This window comes from Perissodus microlepis, chromosome 15, assembly GCF_051167445.1.
Source record: "Perissodus microlepis isolate ML-2025 ecotype Zambia chromosome 15, ASM5116744v1, whole genome shotgun sequence".
In the NCBI taxonomy this organism is placed as follows: domain Eukaryota; kingdom Metazoa; phylum Chordata; class Actinopteri; order Cichliformes; family Cichlidae; genus Perissodus; species Perissodus microlepis.
Genome location: NC_140475.1, coordinates 15,619,402 through 15,634,357, shown reverse-complemented (window position 1 = coordinate 15,634,357; position 14,956 = coordinate 15,619,402). Strand labels below are relative to the sequence as shown.

The 14,956-nt window shown below is 40.2% G+C and overlaps 1 protein-coding gene across 8 annotated transcripts in view; it reads right to left on the bottom strand.

The window, feature by feature from the left end:
- Positions 1-351: 351 nt before the first annotated feature.
- The window catches only part of dlgap2b (discs, large (Drosophila) homolog-associated protein 2b), a 112,101-nt gene continuing 97,496 nt past the window's right edge, over positions 352-14,956 (bottom strand). For all 8 annotated transcript variants that reach the window (XM_084952080.1, XM_084952075.1, XM_084952076.1 and 5 more), the window contains 6 exons: positions 14,177-14,535; positions 12,687-12,772; positions 12,193-12,599; positions 11,792-11,883; positions 10,254-10,406; positions 352-8,519 (listed from right to left, as the gene is read on the bottom strand). In XM_084952080.1, coding sequence (XP_084808206.1) covers positions 8,304-8,519; positions 10,254-10,406; positions 11,792-11,883; positions 12,193-12,599; positions 12,687-12,772; positions 14,177-14,535 — 1,313 coding nt within the window. In that variant the 3' untranslated portion in view covers positions 352-8,303. The remainder of the gene's footprint in view (positions 8,520-10,253; positions 10,407-11,791; positions 11,884-12,192; positions 12,600-12,686; positions 12,773-14,176; positions 14,536-14,956) is intronic.

The window sequence follows — 14,956 nt, the reverse complement described above, 5'->3', positions numbered from 1 at the left end:
GTTTACTTTTCAACATCCACCACCCACATTACTTAGCGCTTTGTTCCTTCTCTTTCATTATACTTCTTAGATAAAAAAGTTTTATGATTTAAGCTAAAGGTGGAACTGCTTGGGCAGCACAGGAACAGGCAGGTGCTGTACTGCTCAAAACTTCCAATACCCCAAAAAGGTGTGACTAAGTTGGGAGCATGATGCGTATTTCCATGATATTTAGCCAGCAAACTGTATTATATTGCTTCATAAACAACCCCATGTGGGATTTTTGAGCTAAAATGCCACATACCTGTGCTACAACTGCACCCTCTCCATCTGATACACATAGAGAGATCTCAAAGCACTCTTACAACTATGCTGTTTTCTTCAAAAAGTTTAATTTGCATAATTATTTACAACAGATGGTTGATAGCAGTACTTAGAAGAGGCAAAGTATACTGAACCACATTGATAAGCAGGGAAATAATAAAATGATATAAACTGTTGAAACTGTTTCGAAACCTTGCATTTATAAAAGAAAGTTTACAAGTCATTTATAGATAAACAAAAGTCTAGAAATGAAATATTCAGCTTAAATTAATCCTACAAACACAAACTGATCTGTAGAATGCTGTAATACTGACCAGCAATGAAACACTAAATAATACATTCATTTTCACTATCCTGCATGCTATCTGAAGAGCTTATAAAATAATGTTGACAAAGAAACATTAAACAACAAAAATATGGTCAAGAGTGGAAAATAGTTCCATTTAAATTAGGCATATATTATATATTTATATATGTATATTTCTGTACAAATACTGAATATTTGGCATTATATTTATCCTCATTATTGATATATCTAACAATTTCAAAATAGTTTTAAGCTAACCACAAACCTTTTTATGCTATGAAATTTTTCTCATGTCACTTTCCAAAAACCCATGAGAGGCCTTTTTTTAAAATGTTTTCTACCCACAGCCACAATACAAGACATTTCTCCACCAAAGGCAAACAAAAGTGACTGTTCTCTCTCCTCATAAAACATGAGACACTAAAAAAAGAAAGAAACAAACAACATAAATGTAAAGAAACTCAACAAAACAAAACCCTATTAGGACAATGTACAAATTTGAAAGTGTCAATATTTAGAGCTGATCAGATGATTTATTATGACTCATACCCATAATACAGATGGGCACTGAGGTTACACTGAAATGAGCAATAAAAACAACCTGAATGACATAAGAGGAAATACGTAACCTTTAAGGCTGCCTTAGACATTCATTATTAGACTGTTTAAGAGAGTTTGATGAAAAGCGCGGTACCACTCTCAAGTTTGTAGAACAGCTCAGTCACTATAGAGGAAAACAGGACGACATCCTCCTAGTTTTCTCACTGATTGCATTGATTATTTTTTGGTATTCGGAGATTGACTACAAGAAGTTGAACTCTTACTCACAATTGACTGCAAGGTGATTGCCTGGCGGGAGGCAGCCCGTCTCCAAACAGCTGCAATTTGACTCAGACTGATTGTCAGATGGATTGGGGAGGGTTTGCAAACAATTGATGTGAAATTTATAAATACAGAGATCAAAGGTCAGTCTACACCACTGAGTTAACTCGACTCCCCTGGTTGCATTCTGATTCTGCTCTTATATAAATGCAAGGTTGTTGAGCACCTATATCACTTTGGATTTAAATAAATGTTCTGAGTGATCTCTGAATGGATAAGGTGAATTTGAATTTACAGATGATGGTAAGAGATTTTCAATTTTAGCTATTTCGTTGCAGTTGCAGATAGGTAGCATGAAGGTTGCATATAGCTTATCTTAGCATAAAGACTGTGGGGAACAGACAATCCGTGTCTCTCTAAAGGTCATAAAATCTTAATGCAAGCACATCTAAAGACATCTTGTCATATTAAAACCAACATAGCAAATATTTGTAGTTTGATGTTTTAGTCTATTTTTTCACATGCACAGATTCTTTCCCCTGTTTCGAGTCTATGTGGTCAAGCTAAGCAACTGCTCGCATCTTCAAAGGAGACACGAATGAAAGTGGTAAGGTCAACTTTTCTACATTAAAGTGTATTTCCTCAGTGTCAGGCCGGTTGCTGCTGAACCGAAACCCCTACGACTTCCCACAGATGTGTCAAAAAATCTAAAGAAGATAATGAAAAGTTATCCCTAATATTTAAATAAGGCTTATTGCTTGAAGAGCAGACACACTCTCACACGTGGGAGCATGACGTGAAACGTGCTCAACAGTGACTCGACGGTTGTTTGGCTTGCGACAACAGGGCGACGCTCTGATGTCATCGAAAGTCACGTGGTTTTACGAGAAGAGAGAGCAAGCAATAGAAAGACATCTTTGCAGTGCAACTGTATCGGAAACAAGGAGAAAAGAAAAATTGAACGATATTTTAAATGGAGTCCAAAGAGACTTTAAAGATCCCCAAGATATGAAGAAGGGCAACTCAGGGCGCTATCTTGAGGATATACAATGACACTGCTGTTGTAGTGTGTATGCGTGTGTGCATTTTGATGCTTTTGGTGTTTGCTGATTGTCAGAATAAAACAACAACCAAAAAAAAAAAGTAAATAAAAAAGCAAATTCAGGAAAAATAAAAGTACAAGGAGAAGCGTTGGTTGATTCAGCACCTATACAGACTTCTCTGAGGTTTAACTTCAGGACAGCTGTTATATGATGTCAGGCTAAAATATGGACGCTGTAAAGCATAACATCTATCTTGAATAGCGACTAAACAGGGAAAAGTGACCCTGGCAAAGTAACTCTGACTCGTCACGTTCACGTGAATCTTTTTTAGAGCGTTGCTGAAAGTTAGCCGACTTTCTGTTTACACTATATTATTTTGAAATCAGCATAAAAGAAATCCTAAACTGAGTCATGAGGAGTGAGCTGTAAAGGATCTGGATGGCGATGACAGCGTGGTGTTTTAGCTCCTGCGGTGCACAGCTCAATGAACGTGGTGCTTTCGGCTCTCTGCGAAGGAAAGATGATCTGCACCAGGGCCTGCAAGCTCTGCCGCCCCACAGAACTACTGCTGCATAGTACACAGGCGTGACAAAGTGTTCCTGTGGAGATCACAACTACTCCTACTAAAACCATGTTTGCTAAAACACTAAACCATGAGGTAAATAGCTGTAGGTGAGCCTGCCTGTCATTGTATGAAAACACTATTGCCCTTTTTTTTTTGGCTGGTCAAGTTTTGTCAGTCTCCCGATTCTGTAGAGTAAATGCCAAGAATGGCAGAAACATCCCAAGATTACAATATCACAGCTAGGAGGAATTAAAAGAAAGACCTTATTAAATAAGTCATCTTTTATGATTAGCAGAAATGGATGTGACATACACTCTGACGTGTAGCATTTACACTGTCATATCCACTGGTTCTCTGCAATTTGTGTGTGTTTTTCATCTCATGTCATAAAAACGAGTCACTATGAATCTTTGTCAAAGAAAATGTGGAAAACAAAATAGCAAATCCTCCTTTGATACCCTCTAGACTGTATTGTGCTGAAGTTTATTACAATAGGACCTCTAAATCAGTCAAATATAAATGTAAATCCATTTGAAATTCTGCAGCCCGACCCAGCCTGGTATCCAGCCCTTGTAAAGGTATTTCAGACAAACTTGCACTCGTAGTGGTGCAGTCCTTTGCAGGTTGCAGTCTTTTTTTCCATACTTCAACCCAAAAACATTCACTCAGTCCTATGTGAATCAAACTTTAAGGCACCTGAGGATTTGTCATATACATAGTTGCCAGACTTCTAAGTCCCTCATAGCATGATGGGAAAAACTGGGAGACGTGAAAGACAAATATTATGTGTTTCATTGGAAATGGTATGCAAATGAAGGGTAAATGGTACCATGTTTACACAATAGCCCTGCATTATTCCACAATAGCACACACTTTAGCTAAATTTTTGACCATGTGTGCCTTTATTGTCACTTACAATATATTATATTAGCATCCCTGCGACTTTTGAGGACATCTTTGTTTCTGACGTTAGCCTTCCTGACATGCAGTTGGTGCAAAAACATCCCTCCCATTCATGCCGTGTTGCCGTTACTCTGAATCCTGTTTATTTTTTTAAGCCATTCTTTTAAGGTGGCGAGTTCAGAAAGCGTCAAAGTCATTTTGTAGATTTTACTCAAGCTTACTGGTTGAAAAGCCTGCAAGCAACAGTAACTCAAAGCTACAAAAGGACAAAAAATAAAAATAAAAAAGCTTCTTTTCAATAGGTAGTTCTTTAAATATCATCAAGTACTACATAAGATGGTATCACAGTATTCAGTCTGTGGGAAGTAGACTTGATTTGCATGACTTTCAGTCAGGTGGAAGAGCAGCTGGATTGTTAAAATAGCCCATCGACGGTTGTCATAATTTAGAGAAACGGTCGCCAATCATTCCAAGGGCGCAACTTAGGGAGGAACCAGTGAAATAAATGAGGACTTTCATATTTCTAAACCAACAGACCAAACCTACAGAGCAAAAATGAGTGAAGATGCTAGGGAAATGATATTAGGGATGTAATATTAAAGGATGGAAATGGAGACAGCCCCCCAAGATGAAATAAATGAAGAGTGATGAACAAAATCACCACAGTTCTTAGATTTGGGGGTAATAATTGAGAATATACGTGTTCATTGAAGCGCTTAACCATGTATTATATGCATACGGCAATGAACGCTAAGATGGTAAATTGTATGAATGATTATAAAGTAGTAAATTGTAATATTATGTGAAAAATGGCCAAAATGTTCAAATGCAACCCAAGCAAGGAGGCCAAAGAAAAGGTTTCTGTGTGATAATACGGGCTGGATGAAAACTGCAGCCTGTATAGCATCGATAAATTAAAGACAGACCACACCTTTCCACCAACCAACTGCTCTAAAAAACAAAAAAAACAAAAAAACAAAAACACTACAGAACTGTATGAATTAAAAAAGAAAAGCCCCAAATAAATGGATATGAATGAAAAAACGATTTCCTCTTTGAAAAGGGGAAAATAAATCTGACCAGTCAGGACGTACTGGATCCTCCCTCTTGCAATACACTAAAAGCCGTGTGTTATTATAGGCTGTAAATTGTATTGATTCCTCGAAAATTAAAGCCAAGTCCTTGTCGTCTTTTGGATGAAATTACTGTACCTTCTTCTTTGTTCTGCAGTGGGACACACAGCCTGCAGGGACATATATGTATTTAGATCAACTAAATCACTGAACTCAAATCTGGATAACAAGGAGCTGGATGGCAGATTACCTTTATTACTCAGTTTAAATGTGAAACAGTTACTTTCTATATAAATGTGCCTACTTTAAACATCCTGCTTTCATTAAATCCTATTTTACTTAATTTATAATATTCATTCATGTGTGAAGTGGCTCTACTACGATTTCAGTTTTCACAGATAAGAGTGCGCTTTTCTTTCAGCAATACTTCACACTTCTGGAATAACTGTGAACTACATTTGTGATATCGCAAATTTGATAAAAGCGTAGAAGGATGTAATTCTCTCTGTGTCTCCTGTTATTTTATCACACCCTGTTTCGTCTTTAAATCAGTCACATAAAGTAGAAAAAAACTATTTGAGATGAGCAAATATACAATAAAAAAGTAAAAGGTTTGAGAGTGACTTCAGCCCTGTCCAATTTAGTTGGAATTTCATCTTATTTTTATATTTATTTATTTATTTTTTGCATCATCGGAGGCTGTACATTCACGACTGTTTTGGTTAAGGCCATCTGGTAAGGTAGGGTCTTCTAGCACTGATGTACACCCACGATCCCTCACAACAAGCATGTTTCACTGCCTCCCAGAAGTACTGATGGTACACAGACTGCTCTCCCCTACTGAGTGCCATTCCTGTAGCCATAACAACATTCGTATTCATTAGTTGGGGTTCAGATTGGCAAATGAGGATGAATGGGCTTGCATCGCAGGTGTCAGGGAGTATAAAATATGGACGCGTATTATTATGTACTTTCAGCTATAGCAGCATGCCCTTGGCTCAAGGCAGGCATACGGTATTAGATTTTAGCTTGAGGTTGGTGGAATGTCAAAGCCTGTAATCTCTCCCATGCGATAAACAGATATCCCTGACCTCTTTGCATTTTCGAAAGGAAGTTAAGCCATCGTACCTTCTCCACATTTACATCACTGAGGGCAAGAGCATTGCAAAGATGATCGTTTCTAAAGTCACAATCTACCACAAGTCATCGGAGAGACGGTGGGCACCATATTAATAAATCTCTGTTTAAAAAGTCCTTGAGTGTGTGTGTGTGTGCGTGCACATAGGACTGGGTAAAGGACAACAGTTTTAGAGTAAAAAGCAGCACCATTTACTATAGTAACTGAATATTGTTAAAGTGTCATTTGCACCTGTCTTTCCTAGACTACGTGAGCAGATCAAAATAAGAACAGAAGGGCTTTCATTATGCGCCACTTGGTAAAAAGGTCAGATGCAGTGAGTTATGAGAAATGGTTTGTTAGCTAAAGAACACCTTTTAGTCATTAGGACAGATACATTGTCAAATCAACCAACAACAGGTTTAACTAGAAATACTAAATGTTTACTGTAGATTGTGACGTTGGTCATATGATAGATACTGCAAGTAGAAGTAAAAGTGTTAGAATTACAATATTTCCTTACGCGATGGCAGTAATGCCATTAAGAAGAAAAAAAAGAAACAATATGACAAAAAGGTGCAATTTCTATGACCTATAGAGTAATACTGTATGAAATTCTGTAGTAAATTTTCCATATCTGTCCTTGCAATTCAACTGCAACAATATCACATGAGCTTCATAAACTACATTTCCCTTGGAAATACAAACATGTATATTATAAGGTGCAAAATGCATTTTTTTTTTTTTTTTTTTTGATACAGTCACCTCTTTCGGGCCATGTAAAACTCTGTTTTGTTAATAATTCATATTTTTTCTGCAATGGAAATGCATCCAGCAGCAAATAACCTACATGTCGTAGAATTGTCTAGTCTTGATGAACATGAATGGATGTGGAAATGATGGAGTTTTAGTCATATTTTTAGATCTCAGTCAGCAACACTGGGCAGCAGCTGCAGCATGCCTGATTAAACATGGAAAAGTATTGTTGGATCGATATGAAGGGTCCCAAACACCCTATCAAAACTTTTGTTACTCTCCATCTATTCCGACTTCAAATTTGATGGGAAGCGTTGAAGAAACGACTTCCCCTGCATTTCTTTCAGCAGTTACAGATTTTCAGAGGCTCGTCAATCGCGCTAAGTGACATCATTATGGGAAACCACCCCCGCACAGGTTGCTTTAGCCCAAGACCACTGTTGCTGGTGAGAAAAAAGTTGCACTTTTGTGTTTTCTTTTAAATGTGGCAAGTGCTGTATAACATCACCCTCAACACAGTGCAAGAATGAGAACGATGGAAAAGTCTAGTACCCCTTTTCCACCCGCCCAGTCCAGGTGCCTAATCTTCAGCTGGTTCCGTCCATTTCCAAAGAAGCAGAGGTGCCGTAAAATTGCCTGTCCCAAAGCTGGAACCATCGGTGGCTATGGGAGGGGGCTACTGCATTAAATCCACCAATAATTGGCATATGCATATGCGTATCTGTCCACAAAGGCTTTTCTGTTGCTGTGACTTCTATGATGTAGTGGCCGTTTTTTCAGACCTGTCAAAATGTGGGCTGGTTCTCAAAAGGCACCGAGGCAGAACTGGCACTGGCACTGTATAAGTGGAAAAGAGGTATAAGAAAATGCTGCTGTGGAAAATAAAAAACAAAACAGTGATGTGGTGTAGTAAGGATGAATGTTCGTTTTAGGCTTTATAAACTAATCGTCATGGTGCAGAACTCGTGGGGGCGAAAAAAAAATCCCCTGTGGTCTTAAAACTACACTAAGCAAATTTCTGTTTTAGCCGCTCCAAGTGGCAGAAATGTAACTGATTTTAATTTTTTTTTTGCTGTTGTTGTTCTTATTTTAAATATCCACATCCGTGCATAAACACCATACTATCATCACCAATTCAGCTGGCCCAAGATCATCATTAGCCAAACAAATGACCAAAAAAACAAGAGGGAAATGATCTGTTGTCCAGTTTTTACTGTTCTGGAGACACTTTTGGTTTCTACAGGTGAAATATTTGCTTAGTGTAGATTCAGTAGAGACAACCCAGGGTATTACAACAGATGGAAACATGGATGAGCAGCGACAATAGTTGACAGCACAAGGGGGCTGAATGTGGCGCCACGTGCTGGTGTCGAGTGAAGGTGCACGAGGGGAGCTGAGGATGAATCCGTGGACCTCAAAGCCGCGTCTGGGCTTCAGGGATGTAGATCTCGATGCTGTCTGCCCTCTCTGTGGCCGAGTTCTGTCTGAAAGAAGCTGCTCTTTTGGCAGCCATGAGGCGTCTGCGGGCTTCCTGTCGCTGGCGGTCCTGAAGGTCCAGAGAGCGTTCCCGCATCACACCGCCACGCCCCTTGGCTGACCTTTTTGGCAGAGGGGGTGGCCACTTCCGCTCCTTAAGACACAGAATGACATAACAACTGGAAGTTGGTTCACAGTAGGCTTCTTAATATGTACTAAACAAGATAACAGCCCAGTGACTGATATTTATTATGGTATTTTCTGCTGGGACGTGGAAGTAAACTGTGCAAAGAAAACAGAAAAAAAGTCTGATTATAAATAAAAAAACAACCCAAAACATGAAAATGTATACTTTTTATTTCGTTTGCTTGTTGTACGTGATTGCATTATGGAAAAACACAAAGGGGTTTCTTATTGAGCTCAGAGCAAGAACTTGTAATTGAGAGTTATGAGGAAAAGTTAATATTAACCAGCAGATAAAAGACTGCCACAGTGGACAAATGTAGAATGAAATTGGGCAGAGATGATAAATGTTGATTAATATGGGGCCAATTAATTAAATGCTTAAAGCACCTTTATTCACTAAGAAGACTTGATTTCGGGCTAAATTTGGCTTTAATATATAGACTCTTGGTATCTGAGCAAATTTAAATTGGAAAGAGTCCGGTATCACAGCGTGTTGACTAACTCGAGAAGAGAAGTCGTTTACACCAACAGCATTGGCTACAAAATGAAAATTCATCAGCAGAATTACTCATTAATTACTCACTGCTGCTGGATGCTTAAAAATGCAAAAATCTGCCTCTTGCGGTCCATAAGCTGCACAAATACACAAAATCTGGAAACCCATACTGATTGTGTCATCGAAAATCTTCACCTTTGAACATTTAATCGCACTGATACAAAGTCTGATTGCAGGGTGAACTTTTTGCGGCTGTTTGGGAAGCCGGTGTTGGTTTAAATGGAGCCTGCCTCGAAGGTGAAAAGGCAGAGCATCTGTGTCACCGCTAGGGTTCGGCGTCATAGAGATTGCAACGTGTCTATTAACTGCTGGAGGTAAACAACTCCTTGCAAGCATGAAGATAATTATCCAAGTGCCCTGAACGATGCTGTCGATCTCTAAAAACACATTACCATTTAAATGTGCTTCCAAATGCGGCTCTTTCGTCTATGAGCGCCACTCGTGTAAGTGTGCTTTCACTTATGGTGTGGTGAAAGTGCTTTAACTGGATGGTTTAATGACTTAAATGCCTTTCATGTCACCACGATCCTTATTCACGCCTTGGATTTTGTTTTGCATATTTGCTCCTGTGCTTTGTGCGCCTGTCGGAGGAAAACTTTTGCTTTATGCTTGTCCGACGGTGTTAGAGCTTTCAAAATAAAAGTGGCTTTGATCTATCGTGTTCCTGAAAAAGCCAGTAACTATCCGGTGCAGATGTTGTGATAAAAAGTCAAAGTAATTTGTGTGTTTAAATGCTGTGTGAAAACTGCATGATCTTACTGCCTGTGATTTAGTCTGACATTAAGGAAACTCACACCAAGTGTTTTTCCCCATTAACATTAGGAGCTGATAAATTTTTCACAAGCAACTTGGATGAAATTACTAAAAGCTTAAGAGCCATTCAATTTCACTTTAACACCCTGAACCAGATACTCAGTGATAATATGAAAATGTAAGTCACTTTTAGAGGATGCCACTAGCTTTCTAATCTAACTTGTGCCGCCTCCTTTGTTATGCTTTGTAACCTCCTGCTGGTCCACGGTCTAAAAATGGAACAGAAATGCCATTGGTGTAGTTTCCTCTAAAGCTGAGTGAGTTCATCTGGAGCCCATTAAGACTTGTTATTATAAGTGTGTGGAAGCATAGGAAAAGAGCAAATGGTTTAACCTTCTTCTCTGGGCTCTCCACCAGCTGCCACTGGTTGCTCTTGATCTGCTGCAGCTCATCAAACTTGGCAGTGACGTCATCGATGGAAAGTTGCAAAAGGTCCCAGAATCCAGCCAGGTCCTGAGATGTGGGTCTGGGCATGGCACTGGGGTCCTAAAGAGACGGAGGGGCTTATAAAGATGTGCATCAAATCCAATGTTCAAAAGTCCACCTTGTTTCTGTGACTTGCCGTTACTCAAAGCTACACTTGAACCTCACCACTTTGACCACTGTGTGGCAGTATAGCACCAACATTGGCTCATGACCTCAGCTGGCAGTTTCTGAGAATTGTTTTTTCTCCATTATTTGCTTAAGCGATTACTGTGATAAACAAGTTGCATATGTGCAGAATGCTGAAGACACGGAAGTAAAGAGATACACTGTTACAAAATTGTTATGTTTTTCTTTTTGTCACAGCATTGATTTTGCCTGCCTGAGTGTTTTTCCAGAAAGATTTAGTTTCTGTGTTCGGACAGTACCGTAATGTAATTATTATCTAAGAAGATTACATTTCATGTTAAAGAGAAACCTGGTACACACTGCTGCTGTATTTCTACATATATGCACATCTGGATGTTGCTTGCAAATCACAGCTCACAAAATTAAGCAGATAGAGCCTCATTACTTCAGACACCACACAGAGAATGAGTGTGCGCTGACATCAAGAAAAGGTCTGTCAAGCCAAACTTCAAAAGCAAATTCAGAGCTTTTTATAGATACAAAATGCAGTTCTTCCTCCATCCAGCAGGTGAAACAGATCCATTCTCTCATTCAGACACGTCTGAAAGCTCAGGGCAATCTAAAGCTTGTCACTACCAATGTTAGACTTAATTCATCATCCTATTATCTGAGGGGAGAGAGGGAGAGAGAGTGGCCCAAAATCATCTAAAGAAGAGCAACACAGTGAGTTAAGAGACAAAAAAAAACCCCAGCAGAAGGCAGTGAGAGAGGTGATTTCAGCCACCTCCACAAGGTTTTGCATTTCATTTACATTTTTGTTTTAATTATCTACGTTTTATAAAGAGGTGATTAAGTTTCAGGCTGCCTCTTTGTGTATCTGCAGAAACATCCCCACTTATGATTCTGCAATCTTTTGATATATGCTGACTCTGTAAAGTCTGCATTAGAAAAGGTATGAGTTTCCAGCAGACGTGACATGATGGCTAAACAATGAGACAGCGTGGCAGTCCATTACTAAAACTCTGAGTTCCCATTCAGACTGCTGTCTCTGTGCATTAATGGATAGCCTCAACACAGGTGCTGCTTCCTATTGGAATTCCCCTTTCGTTTACTGCGGGGTCAATAGCTGCAGAGAGACTGCTTCGCTATCGATCTCTGTGGTCTATTTCTGGAAAGCACACAAGTGCAGCGTCAGGCCAAGCGCCTTCTCAAAGCGCTGAGAAAAAGGAGCCAATCAACAAGTTTACCCCTGACCTTTTGCATGTTTTTGTACAGCATGTTGAAACAGGGATTTTGTCTGAAAGACATGCAGTACTCACCAGATTCTGCTGGCATAGCCAGTAAAACTGCTGAAACTTTTGAGACATTAATAACTGAGCACTCCCAACTGCACTTCGGATTTTTCCTAGGACTGGACACGTACACAAGCACAGAGAGAGGGAGAAAGAGAGAGTGCTTTATTACAGACAGCTTGGCAAAAGCCAACATGGTGAGCAATATCTTTCGGTCATTCACAAGAATCCAATCTGCTCACAAAATGCCTGTCACGATTCAGTATTCTCATTTTCAATGACAGCTATTACTGAGAATGTTCGGCTTGGCTATACTGCTATAAAGTCTGCAAAAAGAACATTCAAAGAGTAAATGTCATGAAAGCATTGAAATCCCGCAACAAAAGCACTGGATTTGACAAAAGTGTCCTTTCCATTAGTACACTCACTCTCCTCTGACAGGTCATGCTCCTCTGCCTCTGCCTCCATCTCTTTGCACCATGCCTCCAACCGCTTGGACTCGTTGTGAAGGAGCTGCATAAACCAGCTGCCGTCCCTGCGGAGGGGGGTTACTCGGCCTGTGTCAGTGCTCTCCAGGCTGGGTTCAACCAGCCAGGGTTCAGGCTGCGGGCTGGGTGGCCCACTGGAAGGCCGGTAGTCCTCCCTGTAACTGAAAAGGCCCTGTGTGCGCACCGTACGGATCGCTCCATACTGTGTTGGCGTGCTGGGCTCAGAGTGGCGGCCGAAGGCACCACCGAACTGCAAACCTTTATCCTCCATGGAGGGAAATCCCTCCAACTCCATGTCTGCTTGCACTGCAGTGGTCACACTGTTGGAGCGCTTGAACCTCCCATGCCTACCAGGAACACAATGAAATGTAAAGACTCTAACTGAGATAAAAAAGAAATGCACTGTGACACTTTCCTTCATCTCTGCTACATACCGTTTTTTATCCTCCACCTGGATCCCTATAGAATGGAACTGAGGAAGGCCTTTAGTGTCAGTCTCAGAGTCTGTCACAGTTTCCACCTGATAAATGCAACAAGAGAACACTGAAATTTACAGACACGCCAAAGTACAGATGCACATTTTTAGCACCTAAAAGAAGTTTGACATTGAGATGTTTGTTACATACTGCCAAATATAAAAAAAAACCCAACTTACGTGTAAGAGTAGCTTTACATTATCAATTTACATTATCATTGATAGATCGGCTGATTCAGATCTGCAGTTTTCTATTTACCACACTGGGCTTGATGGCATTGACTCAGTGTAAGCCTGACTTAAGAGTCATTTTACACAATCTAAATGTCAGGTGTGCAGTGGGACTTGGTATATCTCTGGCCTACAAAACACCTGCCACGCCATGACTTTCTTGCCGTATTTGACCCACACAACATTTGCCAGAACTGTAATTGAGTCATAAATGCCATAAAAGTGCAATAAGTAGAACTTAGAGCTCAAATGTGCCTAATTTTTGATACAAAAAGCACCATAGGGATATATATGAGCTGTTTATAATTACAGTATATGATCTATGTGATAAAATTGGTTACCCCTAGAAATTCGCACAGGTCCCAGAAAAAGTTGAATTTTATCCAGGAGTTTGGCACTTCTTGAGCAACAAACTATGCAATAGAAAATCATCTTGTTTACATTAGAGTCCTGGTAGACACATTTTCATAGAAAATATGTGGAAATGCCCACAGGTCAAAAATAAATACAAATACAAATAAATACAGTCCACAAAGGAATTCTTGCAATGGAGTGGAATGTGGACACTTGCCTTCAGGGCTAGCTAAGCCAGACAGTACATAAAACAGAGAGCTTCTTTATCTCACAGCAGACCTCCTTGTTTAAGCAGTAACATGATGGGAGCTACCTCAGCCGGTAGTGAAGGTGTGTTCAAGAGGTGAAAAACATAAATCACCAATTTATCCTTGCTGCTGGGTTCTTTTAATAAGCCCTCAGTAGTCTTGACATATGTAAAGGTCAACAAGACTCCATAGCCATGCACAGTGGTACATTTGGGTATTAGTCACAATGAAAAAAGATGACACATTGAACTAGTGCGGACACTTGTAGTTTGTCAGTTCAGCATTTTAATGTCTGTGTGCCCAGAGATGTATTAAAAAAGATCACTTATTTATACGTTTTGACAAAAATCATAGAAGCCAAAATGCCATCGTAATTTTCATTCTCTGAATCATGACCCAAGTTTATATGATTAAGAGCAAAGAGTGGAGATTATACTGAATGTCTGATTCACATTGGCAATCTGTTTATCAAAATGAGAAGTAGCCTTTCAGCCAGGACAGAACAAAAGAAGACAAATGGGACCTTGGCACTTGGTGTAATCAAGGGAGTGGAGGGAGGTGGGGTTTAGCAATAGAGGCGAAAGAGGCAGTGAGTGGCCCGCGGTTATGGTGTTACCTGTATCCCAATAGAGGAACGTGGGGTTTTGAGGTACTCCTCAGCCTTGGACACCAGCACTGCTTTGTCGCATGTCTGGACCGAGGTGTGGCTGCCTAACGACGCATGCCTCTTGCTTGCTGCTGACTCCATGGCCATGGTAACCGCCTTGGTGCTGTCCAGGCTGTCCATGGAGCTGTAGATGGGACGGCCGAGACTGTCTGTGGTCCACAGACCACCCCGTGGATGCCTGCCCTCATGGTAGGCATCTTGGGTGGACTCTGTACTGCTCTGGGCTGTTACAGAGATAAGAGGCTTGGTGGTGGTGCGCGGGGGCACAGGAGGTGGAGTCTTCTTGTAACTGGGAGGATATGATACCGCTGGATAGCACAAGCAAGATGAGAGGACGAGGACAAGGCAAGACAAGGGTAGAGGATAAAAACAAAAAATAACATGAGAATGATAAATGTGGCCAAAGCTGACGAGTGTGTGATAGAGAAGCTTCATAGCTTGATGAGAGATTAGGCATTAGGGCACTTAAAGGGAGGGAAATGTCATTAAGGTAGAAAGCATCAGCAGCTTTGTAATATGTCTGTGTTTATTGGAAAGTGCAATGAAGGATTATGGGAAGATTTTTGGTCTTTCAAGTGCAAATGAGAATTTGATGGTAATCCATCCAGATGGACCTCACTGCAGAATTGGAAACATACCAATTTCACTTGCTTTGCAAAGGCATATTAAAACACCTAACATTTAGTTGTTCAGCATAGAAATTTTGATGCCATTCAATTTGTAGGAAAA